A 16,314-nucleotide genomic window follows, 5' to 3' on the forward strand; every position below is an offset into this window, starting at 1 on the left:
TAAGTAAAAAATATAACCAATAAATTCTTCATTGTTAAGCAATGTATTTGCAACATAAGAACTAAATAGTGCGTAGAAGTGCGTGTGTGTGTGGCCCAACGCATGAAATTAACAATAGGCATTTCATATTTTTTTGAGTTTTATTTATGAACTAAAAAAAAAATTAAGAGTGAATTCTACAACATGAATGCTTTTCTTTTTATTTGTTTTTGGAATTAATCGCCACATCAGCAAAAAAAAAAACTAAAACGTGTTCTTTGTTTTCAAAAGGAAAAACAAGTTAGCTTTGTTTCAAAAAAAAATAATAATACATGTTTTTGGAACCACCAAAATAATGAATAATGGGTTTTAAAACAAAAACAAATTTTCTAGTATAGAATTTATATGGTTTAAGTGACAAAATAAAAACATATTTAAGAAACCAGAATTTCAAGAACATGTTTTTGTGTTTTTGTTTTGAAAAACAATCTGTTTTCAAATCAAATGGTTTTGACTTGTTTTTGAAAGCAGCAACAAGAAAAAAACAATTCACTGTATTAATATGTGTCACTTGTCACTCAAAAATTAATAGAAACATATTGCCTTTTGTGCATAATATTAATATGTGTCACTTGTCACTCAAACATTAGTTTTTCTAATCAGAAGAAAAAATAAAAATCATTCTTAGACTTTCTTTTCTGAGACAGGGCTAGGAAAGAGAGAGATTTTCATTCCAAATGAAACGAAAATAAGATAAAAAATATACAAGAGAATAGAAAAACATAATCAAATTACATAAACAAGAATACACACAATAATAAATGTAGCATCATATCAGACATCACTCTCTCTATGAGTCATTGAAAAGTTTCTCTTCCCATACTTTTTTTGGTAGAACTCTTCCCATATATACTTCAATCTTCTTACTTTATACTTTCATTTGAACTTAGGTCTAACCATTCAATAAAATTTAGGAGCTTGTTCAACCATTTGGTTGAGTCATGATCTTCAATCATTGTTGATCAAACTTGAGAATACTCCTATGATTTCTTTATCTTCAATTCGATATTGACTTTTGTCACTCACTTTCTCTATTTCTTGTATAAGTCTTCTTATTGTTCTGTCATTTTTTGAATTATGTGGGTATACATGAAGCACATAACCCACTTGATCAATTTTATAATTGAGAAAACCAATATTCACACATTGAACTGAGAAAACTAAACCGAAACGTAGATAACTAAACCAACCAGTATATATATATATATATATATATATATATATATATATATATATATATATATATATCCAGAAGGTAATGGGAACATATGAATAATGTAAAATGGATCTTGCCAATACTAGCAATATGATGATTCTTGTGCTCAAATACCATTTTGTTGAGAGGTACTTGGACAAGACCTTTGGGCTTGAATACCATGTTGCTTAAGATAAGTTTGAAACTCATCATCCTCATCATCAAAGTACTCTCCCCTGGAATTAGATTGCAAGATACTCATGGTACTTTTAATTTGGTTCATAATCGTGGCATAAAAGTTCTTAAATGTGGGGAGAACTTTAGACTTCTTATGGAAAAAATAAACCCATGTATACTGAGTGCAATCATCAATAAATAACACAAAGTATTTGTAACCCAAGCATGAAATAATAGGAGATGCCCTACATCACTATGAATAAGATGAAAAGGAGTAAAAGCAAGCTCAGGATATGGAAAGGGAAAAACATGACTTTTACTATAGCAACAAGTCAAATAGGATTTATCAAAATTATTGAATGAAGAGCTAGTAATAGGCAAATAATTAGAAGAAAACATATAATCTCAGTTTTTAGCATGAGTATGACCTAAATATCTATGCCATAAGTGCTACACATTATTATATGAAGCGGAAGAAAATTTTGAAGTAGTAAATAGCAAACAAGAAGCTGATGAAAAACTTTAACTTTAATCCTCAAATTCAAGAGCAAACAGCCTTTCCAAGCCTACGCCCCTTCTCCCTTAGCTCTCCAATGTGCTGGTCCTAGATAAAGCAACCATCACAAGAGAAAAGGACATTATTACCATCATCAACATGTTGTCTAACAGAAATTAAATTAGTAGTCAACTTGGGAACAAAAAGAGTTTTAGAAATATAGGAATGGAATAGACTTGGAAGTGGATAGAAACAAATCATCACAACCATAAATAGGATGAGTTTCACCATTAGATGTAACAATGTGATTATCAGAGGTGTAAAGTTTAGGAGAATGACCAAAGGAAGCTCCAAACATGTGATTTGAGGCTTATGCACATATGAGATGGAGAAGAGCATAATAAGCCGATTGACTTACTAGCCAGGCCAATAGCTAAAAAAAAACAGAGAAAATAGCCAAAGATATGAGTTGGCGAATCTTATCTTCATTTAGTGAACCCTGAGAATCTGTCTTGGGTGCTGAAGTGGAGGGAGAAGCATTGGATGGTTCAACCAAAGCTTGAAAAACCTTATGTTTTCATTTCTTAGGTGGCCTAGCCAGACATTCAACAATAATATGTCCCTCCTGTTTGTAATAGGTGCAAAAGTTCTTGCATTATGATGCAACACACCCAAAATTCTTGCACTTATAACACTGTATCTTCGAAAAATCCTTCTTTCCCTTTTGTTTGGTAGCCATAAAAACTGCATCTATGCCATATTCTCTTTCTTATTATCAAGAGAGGACCGAGTAAGGAGCTGAGTTTCCTCTCTTAATAACTCCCCAAGGGTCACATCTAAGTCCGACTTTCCCACTAAGTATGTTTGAAGATATTGTCTCATAATCAGGCTAGAGATGCATCAAGAAGTGCATAACTTTTCTCTTATCAAAGTGACTCTTCATTGCTTTCACACAACTAGTAGATAAATCCCCCAAATGAATGAACTCATATTCAGTCCAAAGATTCATAAATCTAGCATAGTACTCTTGGATTCTTTACTCCAATATAAGAAAATATATCCAGCTCTATCTGATATTGTTTGGACATATTGGATTGCTTATAGACCTTCTCAAGGTACCCAAACATGTCATGTGCAGTCTTAAGTTCCCTCATTAATAGCAACATCAAAAGTTACAGAACCAAAATCTAGGAGACAACCTGAGCATTTTCAATCTTCCACTATTTGAGCCCCTTTGCATCACTAGCATCTGGCGTGGTTGTAGAACCATCAATATAGCCCCACATCATTTTCCTTTCAACAAAATACTGAAAATGAAACTTCCAAAAGTGCATAGTTGCTGCCATCAAACTTGATTGAGATGATTTCGGCATTCTCAAGTTCCAAGATCAATAAACACAGATAAAGACAATGGAACAGGTAGTATGAACACCAATGACGAGCAATAATTTCTGAAAGAGATAAAAGAACCTCTTGCAGCCAAGAAAAACTGTTTGAACTGCTGAGAAAGAAGTGATAGAGAGTACAGTCCAAAAAAGGAAAGAGAAACCTGCTGCCACCCAAGAGAGAAGATCAGAACTTCCTCTACACTCTATGTAGTTTCACCATGATCTTAGATCTATCAAGATCGATCTAATTAAAACTTCCTTCATGGACATGCGGAATAGAGTAGATTGATTTTTTGGTTGAGCAAAGCAGCCCTGAAACCAATCTCAAAACAAGGGGAAGAACAGATTTTGATTTTTGACTGAGAAGAGATGGATCAGAGAGCAACATGCTCTGATACCATGATAGTTCAGGTGAGAAAAAGAGAGAAGAGACAAAACCACAAGGAGAGAATGACTGCTTGGTTGGTCTATCATTATCAGTCCAGATTCAACCCAGGAAATAGGTATTTATATTAAAATATAGAACTGTACAAGGCTGTACACTAGCATACATGCCCAATAATAGACAAAGAGGAATAAATAAAAAGATAAAACTACCCCTCTTCTCCACAATTTACTGATAAAAAAGTTTTCAAATAAGTGCAGCTCTTGTACAGGATTTATCTTGAAAATTTTTCGTGCTCTTCTTTTCTCATTGTCCACAATTCTTCTGCTGTAGTGCACCATTCTGCCTCTCTTCTTGAGTAGGCATAAAAAACAATCTCCCAATCAGTTCTCAAGTCTGTTGGAAGGATTGACCTGCATTCATAAAGCGAAGAAAATCCAAAATACCACTGTATGAAATAGAAATAATCAAATGAACAAGAGATTAGTAAACTGTATGAGAATCATAGCTTGCTTTGTACAAATAATACATATTGGGTGATAAGCACCAATTAAGCCTCTTTTTTCAGAAATTCTCACCCTAATTTTAAGTGGAATTGGCCCTTTCAAAATAGACCACAAGTGATCCCCTTAAAGAAGGAACCGCAGAAGAAAAAAAAAATGAGAAAAAAAAGATCTGAGGAGTTGGCAGACCAAATTCTAAAGTTAGGTTTAGAGTCTTTAGACATACCAAGAATATCACCTTCCAGAAGAGCAAGAACAGCTAGAACAAAAAACAAAAAAAAAAAAAAAAAAATCTTCAAAGCAAGGTTCTAAACTAGCCCATTCTTGGTTAAGGATGCACAATGGAAAACAGGAAAATCTTTGTGGAGGGACAAAGAGAAAGTCCAGGAAATCTGCCCCTACAGAGCTGCTCCTTTCCACCACCATAAATAATTCCAAAAATTAGTATTGCTGCCATTAGGAATATATCGGGTATACTGCAAAAAATGGTTTGAACAGGAAGGTATGGATTTTCAAGGTAAAGGTATGGATTTTCTAGGCCACTTACCAAGCTGCCTTCTTTGCTTTTACAATTTACAAACTGATTCCCATTTGATCAAATATTCTCCTTTAGGCCCAATTGGCTCCTAAAGAAGTCTCATGATTTTCTCCAATCTTTTGCCAATAGAGATTTTGACCTTAAACATGGAAATCTGGAAAGTAGTAACATTGGTAGATTAGTTGGGGTTAATTTGATTAATGCTATTTTCCCCTTTAAGGAAATGCAATTCCTGTTCCATGTGGCTAGTTTCTAGTGAATCTATCAGGAATAGGGTTTTAGAAACTGATTGATCCAGGATCCAGGATTCATGTAGCCAACCCCATATAGTTGGTACAGGGCTTGGATGATGATGACAGTGAGTGCCTAGGTGCCAAGGAATCCAAAACAACTAGTTATCTTCTCCTCACTGCAATGACAACAATGTCTTCAACATTAGTTTCTAGTTTCTTAAGCTTGAACATCTGATCTTCCATTTTATCCTGTATAAACTGCCTTAAAACTCAGAAGATCCTGAATGGAGTTTTTAACTGTTCTAAATTAAACTCTAATGCTACTTTTGCATAAAAACTAATCTATCCTTGATGCATGAAAAGGTGGCTTTATGTTGGCAATATATCTTTATCTGTTGTTACAAGTAAAAGAAAACTGTCAATTTTTTAGATAGCATCTATGCATTACTTCTGGTCTTTGGATTAGGAAATTGTTGAGAAATCTGACATCTCAGTTCTCAACCTAGGTTAGAAGTTTGTATTGAATCTTTTGAATTCAGGGTCTAGGGAATTTGAGTTTCTGGTGGATGGTGGGCTGCTATTTCAGAGCTGGGAGAAGTCATAGGGGTTCAGAGGGATGAGGAATTTCTAAGATCCTTTTAGTGAAGGGTTGGTTTCTGATGTTTGTTGTCTTTGAATTGGTAATGTTTAGTTTGGGTTTCTGAAGTTGTTAAATGGCTCAAGGCTTTTTTTTTCACTCTAGAAAAGTAGCTCAATTTGAGTCATTTTGGGTGGTATTGTCAAGGAGAAGGGCTTATAGGCCTTTTCTTTTGATTTTACTGCTCGATGATTTCTTATCACCTCATCTTGTACTTCCTTTTGCTTTTATTATTGTATTTTCTTTTATTGTAAAAGACCACTTCTTTTAGCCTAGAGTTTTCCTCAGTTTTGTATAGGGGTGCCCATAGTTAGGTTATCGAACCGTGGGCCTATTTTTCAAACCGAACCAATAGTGCCAGTTTTTTGAAAAACAGTAACTGAAATCGAACCTAAGTCGATCTGTTCGGCTAACTGTCAGTTCGGTTTGTCGGTTTTTTAATTTTTTTATTTTTATAATATATAATATAAATATATAATAAAAAACTAAAAATGCATATAAAAAATTATATCATAAATAATACATTATATATATAATGCATATATTCATTTATAATATAGATAATATAAAAATATATGTATACCGGTCAATTTGATTAACCGGAAATTTCAGTTTGGTCTTGTTGGTTCGGTTCTATTTTTCAGTTTTTCATGATCACCACTAGTTTTATATCTGTTTCGAGACTTTGAAGGATGTGAATACATATTCGCTGGGAAAAAAACCAAGTGTTCTGCTTCTAATGACAGTTCCTATCAAACCTGAGGAACCTTCGAGATTCACATGCTGCATTGGCCATTGGATCTTCTGACGCAGCAGATGAACCATCTTCTGTCACAAGAATGATTGCTGAGTGCGAATCTGCATTAACATTCCTGAATCGTGATCTTGGGATCCTTTCAGCTTCTGTTGCTAGAGCGAAAGGTGAGGAAGTCCCACCAAGATGATTGCCATGTTCTTAGAATACAAGAGAGGAACATATAAGCATGTTCAGAAATGGCACCCTCTGTTGATCTTGTCAATTATTGAATGCGAATGTTAATTGTTTACTCAGTTAACTATGAGGTGCTAATGTGCCATACAGAAATATCTCTGTTGGCTCAAGGAATAAAGGTAGATTGTTATGAAGAATAACTTCAACTGGGAAATCTTTCTAAACAGGACATGTACACTAGTAACTCTTAACTCATACATGGTTCTAACTTCAAAGTTTCGACTGAACAGTGAATACCATTTTCATGAGCCTGGACCCAGTAGGCACACCTGGTGAACATACTGAGTAAGCACACAACCAATATGTTACACCTGTATCAGCAATGATTTTAATTTGTGACACAGGTGGGTTGGGAGCAAGGTTCAAAGTATTGGAAATGCAAGACGTATCAGAAAGACAAATTTAAGAGACATTTCAGGTTATGCTTTAGATATGTATGGAAATAATGAAAAATCAAGATATCGAAATACTAAAAAACACAAATAAAGCTTAAAGATATATTAATAATAGCAAGATTAGGAGCAAGGTTTGGATATGTTTTTAATTCATGACACAGGTGGGTTGAGAGCAATGTTCAAAATATTGGAAATGCAAGATGTATCGGAAAGACATTTAAAAAACATTTCAGGATATGCTTTGGATATATATGGAAACAGATGAAAATTCAAGTTATGAAAATACTATAAAATACAAATAAATTTTAAAAATATATTAATAATAGAAAATATAAGTTTTATACGAAGGTAAACATACAAAACCATACTTCAATGGTTTATTTGAAGTGTGAGATATTGAGGCATAATTAGTAATTATTGAAAAATAATGGAAGATTGAAATATGTATTAATTTTCAAAAATACAATATAATTTTAATTAATATTTATTAGTATATAAATTTTAATAATCAATTTTAACATTAATTAATAGACATCCATTAAGAAAATTTGCTTAAGGATAAATTGCATACAATTATATCAACAATTAGATTATGCCATAGTGGTGGGTTTATGGTCATGACAAACAAATGACCAAGGTTTAATTCTATTTATCTCATGTTTATAGTTTTAAATAGGTTTTTTTACCAAAAGAAGGGTTGGTTTAATGGCAAGTCAAATTCAAATTTAAATAATGCTTTAATGGTGTAATTATTGGGGGATTAAGGGTTAATTATGACAAGTTATATTAAATATATGTATTATTAGAGAGATAAGGAGTAATTATAGGATTATTAATGAGAGTTAATAATACAAATGGATTCTAATATTATACAATTAGTATGTATTGGCCGATACATTCAAAATATTGGCGAAAGGAACGGACTATTGGGTTTATTATGTTCCTTGTATTAGGCACCACTGGACGGTACGGGCAAGTGCCCAATAAGGGACTCACGAGGATAGGTGATGTATCGTTATTTACGAGTTCGCATCACCGCCCCACCGCGCTTCGCCCCACAAACGCCCCACACGACGTGCGACTGACACCTGTCCAGTCGCACGTGGTGAGGCGTTGCCGCGTGTGACGCTAATGTGACGGACGTTAGCCCCGTCCGTTAGACCCAAAACCAATTGTGCCATGGCATTCCCCTTGGACTGCTTCTCGGGCCTTCTCTGCGCCGAATCGTCGTCGACGACGGAGCCGATTCAGTCGGGAGCGGGTCTCGCCAGAACCAGAAAGAACGGATGTTTTTTCTTCGATGATTCGGGCTTCGATACGAGAGTTTCGTTGCTTCTTGAGAAAGAAGGAGAAATGATGCCGAGGGAGGATTGCGACGTTTCTGCTCGCAATGACTCGGTTGACTGGATTTACAAGGTGGGTTTTGGATTTTTTGATCGAAAATATCGATCTTTTTTCATTCCTGCTTCACTTCTTTTCTTTTCTGGTGGTTCCATTTTCTCATGTGAATTCCTATGGTATTCTGAAGGTTCATCGCCATTTCAACTTCGAACCATTGACTGTTTATTTATCTGTGAATTGTCTGGATCGATTCTTATCACAGTACGAACTTCAAGTAAGCCATCAAAAAACCCTGATTAAGAAAATGAGCATTTTTCCATTTTTAGAACCATCAATTAGTGATGCCAAATCCATTAATTTCTTCTCTGGTTTGTTATTTCTTGCATCGTCTCTAGCGTGGGAAGCCATGGATGTTCTAGTTTCTATCTGTAGCTTGCGCGTCTTTGGCAGCAAAAATGGAGGTGATCGGAGCGTTTCATTTAAAAAAGTCAAAAGTAAAATAAAACATCAAAGAGGGTTTAATGAAAAAAATCACAGCCCCAGAAAAAAAACAAAGGTTAGAACTTACCTGATGACCGGAGCGTTCGCCGGTGCCGGAGATAGAAGCGGAGATCTGAGCTCGGACAGAGAACGGGGGTCAGAACTTCTCCTCCAATCTGAGCTTCAGGAGGGGTGCGAATATGGTAAAAGAACTGGTTTTGGGGCTAACTGGCGGGGCTAATGTCCGTCACGTAAGCGTCGCACGCGGGAATGCCCCACCGCGTGCGACTGGACAGGTGTCAGTCGCACGTCGTGGGGTGAAGCGCGGTGGGCCGGTGATGCAAACTCGTTATTTACATATGCTTGTGGGGTTTTACTTATAATAGACTTTGTTTTGAGTCAAAGTCTTTTTTGTTGTTTGATCTCTTTTTGAATGAAAAAAAAGGGTAAATTGTTAAAACCAATTTTAGACATTTTTATCCCTAGAGATGAAAATTCTAAGAGAAGTTTCAGCAATTTATCCTTTTTTTTACAATCTTTTCTTCTCTTCTTGTAATGAAACAAACTATAATTTTCAAAACTGAACTAGACCGGACAGTCAGACCAAAAAAAAACAGAAATCAATCCATTTGTTTCACCAAAAACCATTAATTTGATCAACAAACCATAATCGAATCATTTGACCCAAGTAATCAAATCAACAAACCATTGACCCAAGTAATCGAATCATTTGAACCATTCAACAATTTAACCATTTTTTTTATTTTTTTATATTTTTCTTTTTTGGTCAAAACAGACCATCTAATTGGTTTAAACGGTCAGACTGTTCAACCCAAGAACCGGACCCCTGATAAAAACCTTGAAACGAACTACCAGAAATTGTTTTAAGTGAGTATAACCCAAAACCAAGCTAACACGAGTCCGGCTTCGGTCAGTGAAACGCATGTTCTAACCACCTTTACAACCTTGCATTGGTATATCTCCATATGCTTTATTTCATGAATCATGAGGCCGTTGGAACGATGTGAGGACAGGCTTGCACTGACTGAAGCCGAACTCAGCCAGCACAAAATGGTGATCACTCCTCACTCGTCATATATAAGAAGCCCAACTGCCCAAGGCCAGGTCAGTCTTAATTTTGGGGAGTTCCAGAGGAATAAATGACTGATTACATTTAAGCGCCTAACCTGCCATCGAGTTAACCAAAATGGCATCTGACTTATAGAAACCAAAAAGATGCCAACCAAACACTCCCACAAAAACAAACCAGATGCATCATTAGTCCATCTTCCATGACATTTTCGTGCTCGTGCCCTTCCTTGTCCTTCTCCTAGCAAACAGAGACTCAGGTAGCAATATCTCCTTTGCAGAAAGGAAGGGGATATTTCAAAAAAGAAAAACCCCCAAGAGGCTAGAAAACCACAGTCCAGCTCCTCTACGAATTAACCACAGTCAATCTAAATCTGCCCACTTAAGTTCAAAACTATGAACTGTTAGGGGGGATGGGGAGAGAGAGAGAGATGCAAACCAATTTTACTTACAATATGACCATTAAACCATGGAAGACTTAAACACAGGACTTTAACTATACAAGAAAGAACATGATAAAGTACAGTGCAATACTTCTGCAGCTACGTCTCAGGCATCTTTTTTACTTTGGCTGCAACAAGAACGAAGAACATTAAATCTCAGTATCTTACCTTGACAAAGACTCCACTAACTAGAATTTTGGAATTATACATTGAATAACAGAAACTATAATGATTTTCAACAAACTGATGTTAATGGTCTTGTGCTTGAAAATCACAAGAAATCAAGGAAAATTTTGGAGGACTCACCGATATGTGCTCTTTGACTGCTTAAGTTTTAACTGTAGGGAGGGTAGTGGTACAACGTTTGATATTCTGGACATCATGGCCAAATAAGGAAGAAGGACGACAGTTCTTGTGTACAATATGCTTTACCATCTCAAAGTGTCTAGAAATTCCTGGACCCAAATTACCTGGTTGAGTATGAGAACCTTCAATGTCTTGTTCTTCCCTCAACATATTTTCTGGCTCGTCATTTGTTTGATTGTTTTTGTTGTTCACTTTCCTTGTTGAAACTGCTGTAGTCACCCCTGTTAGACAACTAAGAGGTCCTGAAATTAAGAACAGGGTTAATGCACATTATAAAGATTCCAGACAGGGAAGAAATAAACAAAATCAAATGCTCGAATCTATAAAGAGCATCCCAGTGCATGACGCTCTCACCAATGAGGGTCTGGGGAGGGACAGATGTACACAGACTTACCCCTGCACATACAAAGAGTCTGTTTCCAAGAAAAAGCTTGAATCTATAGTAATTCTTTTATGAGAATAAAAAGGCTGTCCCACATGAAGTTCTAATTTCTATGATTTTATTCCTGTAAAGCCATGTGCCCCGGCATGCTAATAGTTTTACAATTTCTTTAGTGCAAAAGAATGTTTGGTATAAGGAAATATCTGCATGGAAGGTATCAAAAGTACTATGTGATTTATCCCTGTAAAACCTTGTGCTTGTCTGATGGATGAACTCAAGACACCAATTGTGAACAAAGAGACATTGTAGGTTGTGCCCTCAGCACTGAAACACAATGCTCATATACATAAAGATGTCAGATGGAGGATCTGGAATGGCTGCACCATAATTCCAACTTGGTAATAAGACACACCTAACACCTTCATGTGGATTGATGATATAATCACATCTTGAAATATATAGATGACCAATCTAGGAAGATAGTTCCACTAACATTCTTTACATTACCCTCAAATAGTTGCAAACATGTAAAATTCTCAGCCATCCGACTCAGCACAACTGCCAATTTCTTGGAGAATGAATTGTGGTGTGTATGAAAGTCGTGACTTGAACAAGATATTCTCAGTGAAACCAAATGAATACTTGAAACCTCACTTGATGAACCAAGGAATAGAAACAGCATTTTTGAGGTTAGTAGCACATAAATATTCCCACCAGAAGTTGTGTATGCAAGTCCTAGAAATAAAGCTGTCATTCAAACAAACTCAGTTAAAGCTTTCAATAACCAAGATAACAACATCATGGCGGGAAAAATTGTACACAACCTCAAGCAGAGACTATCTGGAAGTGCATAATTCATATTTTGTCAACCAATTCCTACGTAGTGGAAGAAGGCAAAAGATTTCTAAGTTACAGGAATATTAACAGTTATTCACAAGTCGACCCTTGAAGCAACAATGCCAAAGGTTATGGATTCAAAACCAACAAGGTTTACTTGTATAATAAATGCCAATGCTGCAGTTCCATCTTGATCAGGTATAGGAACAATGGGTCATTTTGAAAATTTCCAAGTGAACTCTCTTTCAGTTCAAACCAGTCCAAGGAAATTCAAATTAGCTTATGAAGAAAAAACAGAGTCTCCATTTGATACCCCCTTTTAAAGAGAAAAAGGAAACAAAAGTGACCAGAGTAAATGAGAAAATGATGAAAAGAAACATTGTCTAGAAGAAAGACTAGAGCACAAACAAGCTACCCTGGAACACTAGAGCCATTGTAACTATCCCATATCTCAGAACAACTGGTTGGACAACTTAACGTTCACTAGTAAAGAACTTTCTGAACGGGCCCTTGATGGTGGTGCATGGAACACCTCCAAACTGTTCTGTGATGCACCATCAATACTCGAAGGCTCTGAAACCCCCCACCCTGGGCAAGTCTATCAATGTTCAGTTGGACTGAGATTTCTCAAGTTAGTTTCTCTGAAATTATCTGTAGTAGACACCCTCTGCACCATTCTAATGGAGATCAAATTGATAACTGACCAAGGGAAAAGTGGGATCCAAAAATAATATGTCCTTTGACTTGTAATCCTAAACGCTCCAGAAGATGATGACAACCAAGCATCACAAAAGAAACTCCTGGGTTAACACTCATGGGCCACCTCTCTTCTCAAGAGCAAGGCCTTGGCACTGAAGAGCACTAACGGCTTCCTCATTACCTACCCACCTGGGCATTGGACTCACTCCCATATTTCTTTTTCTCTTACTTCATTAACTGTATTTTCCATTTTTATGGTACTTTTATTGGTATTAGTTATTTGCAAGAATAGTGATCTGGACCTAGGAGTGTCAATGGACCAATTTTGGGTTGGACCCATCCAAATCATAATCAACTTGGACGGACCAATAAGACATATTGAATTGGACCAGTCCAGACTTAATGGTTCAAAGTATTTATTGGATTGGATTGGACTCGACCCATCTGTAATGGATTTATATTGGATTGGGTCAGACTGAACCAATATCCTCCATTGATAGAAGATAAGAACACAGGTGTCAATGGACTAGGTTTGGGTTGGAACCAATCCAAATTAAAACCAATTTGAATGGATTCGATGGTCCAGACAATGAATTGGACTGGTCCAAAAAATGGTCCAGAGTATTCATCGGATTGGATTGAACCTGGTCCATCTGCAATGCTCATAGTGGACTGGATCGGATTGGACGAAATCTGGTCCAAGTGACACCCCATCTGCACCAATCATTGGGTTGGTGGAATCAGAATCCCATTAACTGTTCCATTCATGGTTGATGAGGGATGATCTTCCTCTCCAATTATATTCTTCCACATGGTGACAGAAATACATTATGGCACCTCAGCGACACATGTAGCAAAACCTCACTTAAAGGCACCTCGACAGATCGGCTTATGAAGCCCGAGTGAACTCTAACCTTGCTTAAAGGCGCCTCGATAGATCAGCTTATGAAGCCCGAGTGAACTCTAACCTCGCTTAAGAGCACCTTGGCAGATTGGCCTACAGGCCCGAAGCACACATCCGATTCGACCATACCGTGTTACCGACCTTCTTATTTGACCTGGGTAGCCTGCAACCTGAGGGACCTCTCCAACCTCAGTATGCCTCCAACCTACGCACACGCTTTTTCTCTCCTTTGTCTCCACGGGATAGCTGGCCCAAGACGTATGCAAGCACAAAGCCCACTTGACAGCTATAAGCCCTCTTGCCCACGCTTCACGAGGAAGCGAATAAAGACGCTTGCAGTGCCGTCGGGGCACATCCCGAAAGCAGTGGACGCGTAGTCATCAGTAGCCCAAATGTGCCAAACACGTCTCAACCAAGTCTCAGGGCCTGTTTGTTTGCTTTGACGTCTGACATCTGAAAGTGCAATAATTACATTAAGAGGTATGTTGATATTGGTGAACTTTTCTTTCCTCTGAACTCTAAATGCATGCGGAGAATGTTGTTCTGAATTCTGAATTCTAAATTCTAAAAATTATCAAATGTCCATTTTAACCCCGTATATGAGAACTCTTATTTGTCTTTTCGGGGTATCATTAGAAAACAAAAAGTCATAAAATTGCACTTAACAGACAAGAGATAAAAGGAAATGAACACCCATTTCCCTCTTAAAGTTAAAAGATTCATCTTAAGAGATAAGAGTTAAGAAGAAACGAACAGGCCTTCAAGGTTTATATAAGGGTAAACCTCGACTCTCACAAGGTACACTCACATACTAGGATACTTACTCTCTGATTCCTACTTGCATACTTTTCATCACCTCGAAGAGCTCGGCAATTACTGACTTAAGCTTCGGAGTTCCTTGCCCGGTCGACCCAGGCCCTCTAACACTGTTTTCTTGCATATCTGTCACCAAAGTTGCACCCAAGCTCTACACATCACCATTGCTAGTAGGGATCATCGATTTTTACCTCAATCAATGATGGAATGGCATTTCGCATTTAAGGGAATGGCCATTGCTTCCCCCTCCCTTGGAAATGAGAATCCATTCCGATTGATTCCGATCCCTTTATGAACCAAATAGGCAGGAGGAATATACCATTCCAATTCTGAACCAAACAGACCCTAAGATATGTATTCAATTCCACTGGTCCCACCGTTTCATCTTGACCATCCCACAATATTTCCCTAAACAAACCCGTCAAGAAACCAATTAAACTCATTCTCAACTTTCTATCTTCTTTCTTTTTCTCTTTCAATTCTTCTTTTTATGAGTTTAAATAAACCGACAACATGAAGTATAAGGAGTACAAATACAAATACAAATATGTACGGTACAAATGCATACAAAATACAAAGATGTACATACAAAATATAAGGTTTTACACTCTACATATACTCCTTCCAAACTGAGCCTAAGGCTGTGTTTGGTTGCAATGCAAACAAATTTGTAATGATTCGAGGGTAAATTCTGACCTATTTTTGTTTCAAATTTTAGCTTACTTTGTTTGATTGCAGTACAAATGAAGTAAGTAAAGACATGAATCAGAATAAAATAAAACCCAAGTTAAACCAGAATATGCATTTTTTTCATTACTAGTGCAAGTAAAATTGCACTGCAACTAAACACAGCCTAAATAACAAATTAACAAGACAAAAAATCATCCCCTCCCTCTCTGTTCAGATTATAAAGGGAGATGGGTTTGTCTTAATACTATATAAATGCAAGTTGAAATACCCTATTAATAGTAAACGAGTTCTCTACCCTCCACAGCATCATTGCTCTGCAGAAAAACCCCTAAACCCCTTTAAACAACGTATCCATGGGCAGACAGTATCTCAACAACACAAAATACTAAAAAAAGAAAAAATAAATAAAACTCAGAGGGGAATAGGAGGGAAAGAAGGAGTACTTGAATCAGAGGAGCTGGTGATGTGTCGAGCAGGAGAATTGGACGGTGGAGGTGGAGAGATCAACGGAGCGTACATATAGGAGTCGGATTTGAGATAGTCTACAACCTTCTTCAGAAATCTCCTCTTGGTCTGTTTGATGGGTTTCTTCTTCACCCCTAAAGCCGCTCTCTTCTCCATTGCTTTCAACTGATTCTTTCTCAACTCTCACCCAAGTACGTACCCAACTAACCCAACAATAATCACAGGATGAGCCGATTGTCTCGAAGGAGATCGATGAAACTTGAAACTTGATAGTTATTTGATTATTGATCAATGATCAACTCTTCCTGCTCTGGTCGTTGTGGTCTGGACGAGTGTCGTATACCTTCTATAGAAAAACCGCGTGTGTCTTCAACACCCATCTGCATGAAACGTGGCATCTAACCGATCAATATGCAGTTTGTAATAAATTGGTTATTAGAGGGTAGTTCTGTCATAATGTTTAAAACAAAATCGGGCTTGTACTTGAGTGTCCATCATGATAGTGAGGAAGTTTGAGAAGAGAATCCACAGGCCACAGCCAGCAAAGGAACCCGTGAAGGGCCCAGGAAAGTGGGCTTTATGACTCTAATGGGCCTTGCTTGTTAAGTATACCGGTCTTTGATTATAAATTAAAATTAGAACATTTAAGATTTAACCTAAAAACTTAAGAGTCCAAAATTTTTATGGCATGTTAAGTAATCACGTTATAGATCATATGATTTATTTTTCATTGATTCATATTTTATAATATCGTTTTATCATTAAAATTGTTAAAGATGTTATTTTAATATCATTTTATTATTAAAAATGTCAAAGATATCATTA

General features: G+C 36.7%; 1 protein-coding gene and 2 long non-coding RNA genes across 4 annotated transcripts; 1 reads left to right on the forward strand and 2 right to left on the reverse strand.

The window, feature by feature from the left end:
- Positions 1–1,705: 1,705 nt before the first annotated feature.
- LOC148869845 (uncharacterized) lies at positions 1,706–9,012 on the reverse strand. Its single transcript, XR_016108174.1, has 3 exons — positions 8,887–9,012; positions 3,950–4,093; positions 1,706–2,015 (listed from the first exon to the last, which is right to left on the reverse strand). It is a non-coding gene; the product is annotated as an uncharacterized LOC148869845 (long non-coding RNA).
- Positions 8,152–9,202, forward strand: LOC148869846 (uncharacterized). Its single transcript, XR_016108175.1, has 3 exons — positions 8,152–8,393; positions 8,506–8,592; positions 8,714–9,202. It is a non-coding gene; the product is annotated as an uncharacterized LOC148869846 (long non-coding RNA).
- A 1,010-nt stretch (positions 9,203–10,212) lies between these two features.
- LOC148869847 (uncharacterized) lies at positions 10,213–15,869 on the reverse strand. 2 transcript variants are annotated; one of them, XM_088973753.1, is made up of 5 exons: positions 15,468–15,780; positions 11,586–11,825; positions 10,801–10,938; positions 10,637–10,702; positions 10,320–10,458 (listed from the first exon to the last, which is right to left on the reverse strand). In XM_088973753.1, the coding sequence occupies exons 1-4, from the start codon at positions 15,643–15,645 to the stop codon at positions 10,665–10,667; spliced, it is 594 nt and encodes a 197-aa protein (XP_088829879.1). In that variant the 5' UTR covers positions 15,646–15,780; the 3' UTR covers positions 10,320–10,458; positions 10,637–10,664. The 2 variants fall into 2 exon arrangements, with proteins under 2 accessions (XP_088829878.1, XP_088829879.1); XM_088973752.1 differs by having other exon boundaries at positions 10,213–10,458; positions 10,637–10,938; positions 15,468–15,869.
- Between the last annotated feature and the right edge of the window lie 445 nt (positions 15,870–16,314).

Source organism: Nelumbo lutea, chromosome 2 (genome assembly GCF_056320005.1).
Source record: "Nelumbo lutea isolate HS-2025 chromosome 2, American lotus-T2T, whole genome shotgun sequence".
Classification (NCBI taxonomy): domain Eukaryota; kingdom Viridiplantae; phylum Streptophyta; class Magnoliopsida; order Proteales; family Nelumbonaceae; genus Nelumbo; species Nelumbo lutea.

Coding starts and splice junctions, on each gene's coding strand:
- LOC148869847 (XM_088973752.1), bottom strand. CDS start 15,645: ATGGAGAAGAGAGCGGCTTTAGGGGTGAAGAAGAAACCCATCAAACAG. Junction 11,826..15,467: donor CACCAGCTCCTCTGATTCAA/GTACTCCTTCTT, acceptor TTTGAATGACAG/CTTTATTTCTAGGACTTGCA. Junction 10,939..11,585: donor ATGTTTGCAACTATTTGAGG/GTAATGTAAAGA, acceptor TCTTAATTTCAG/GACCTCTTAGTTGTCTAACA.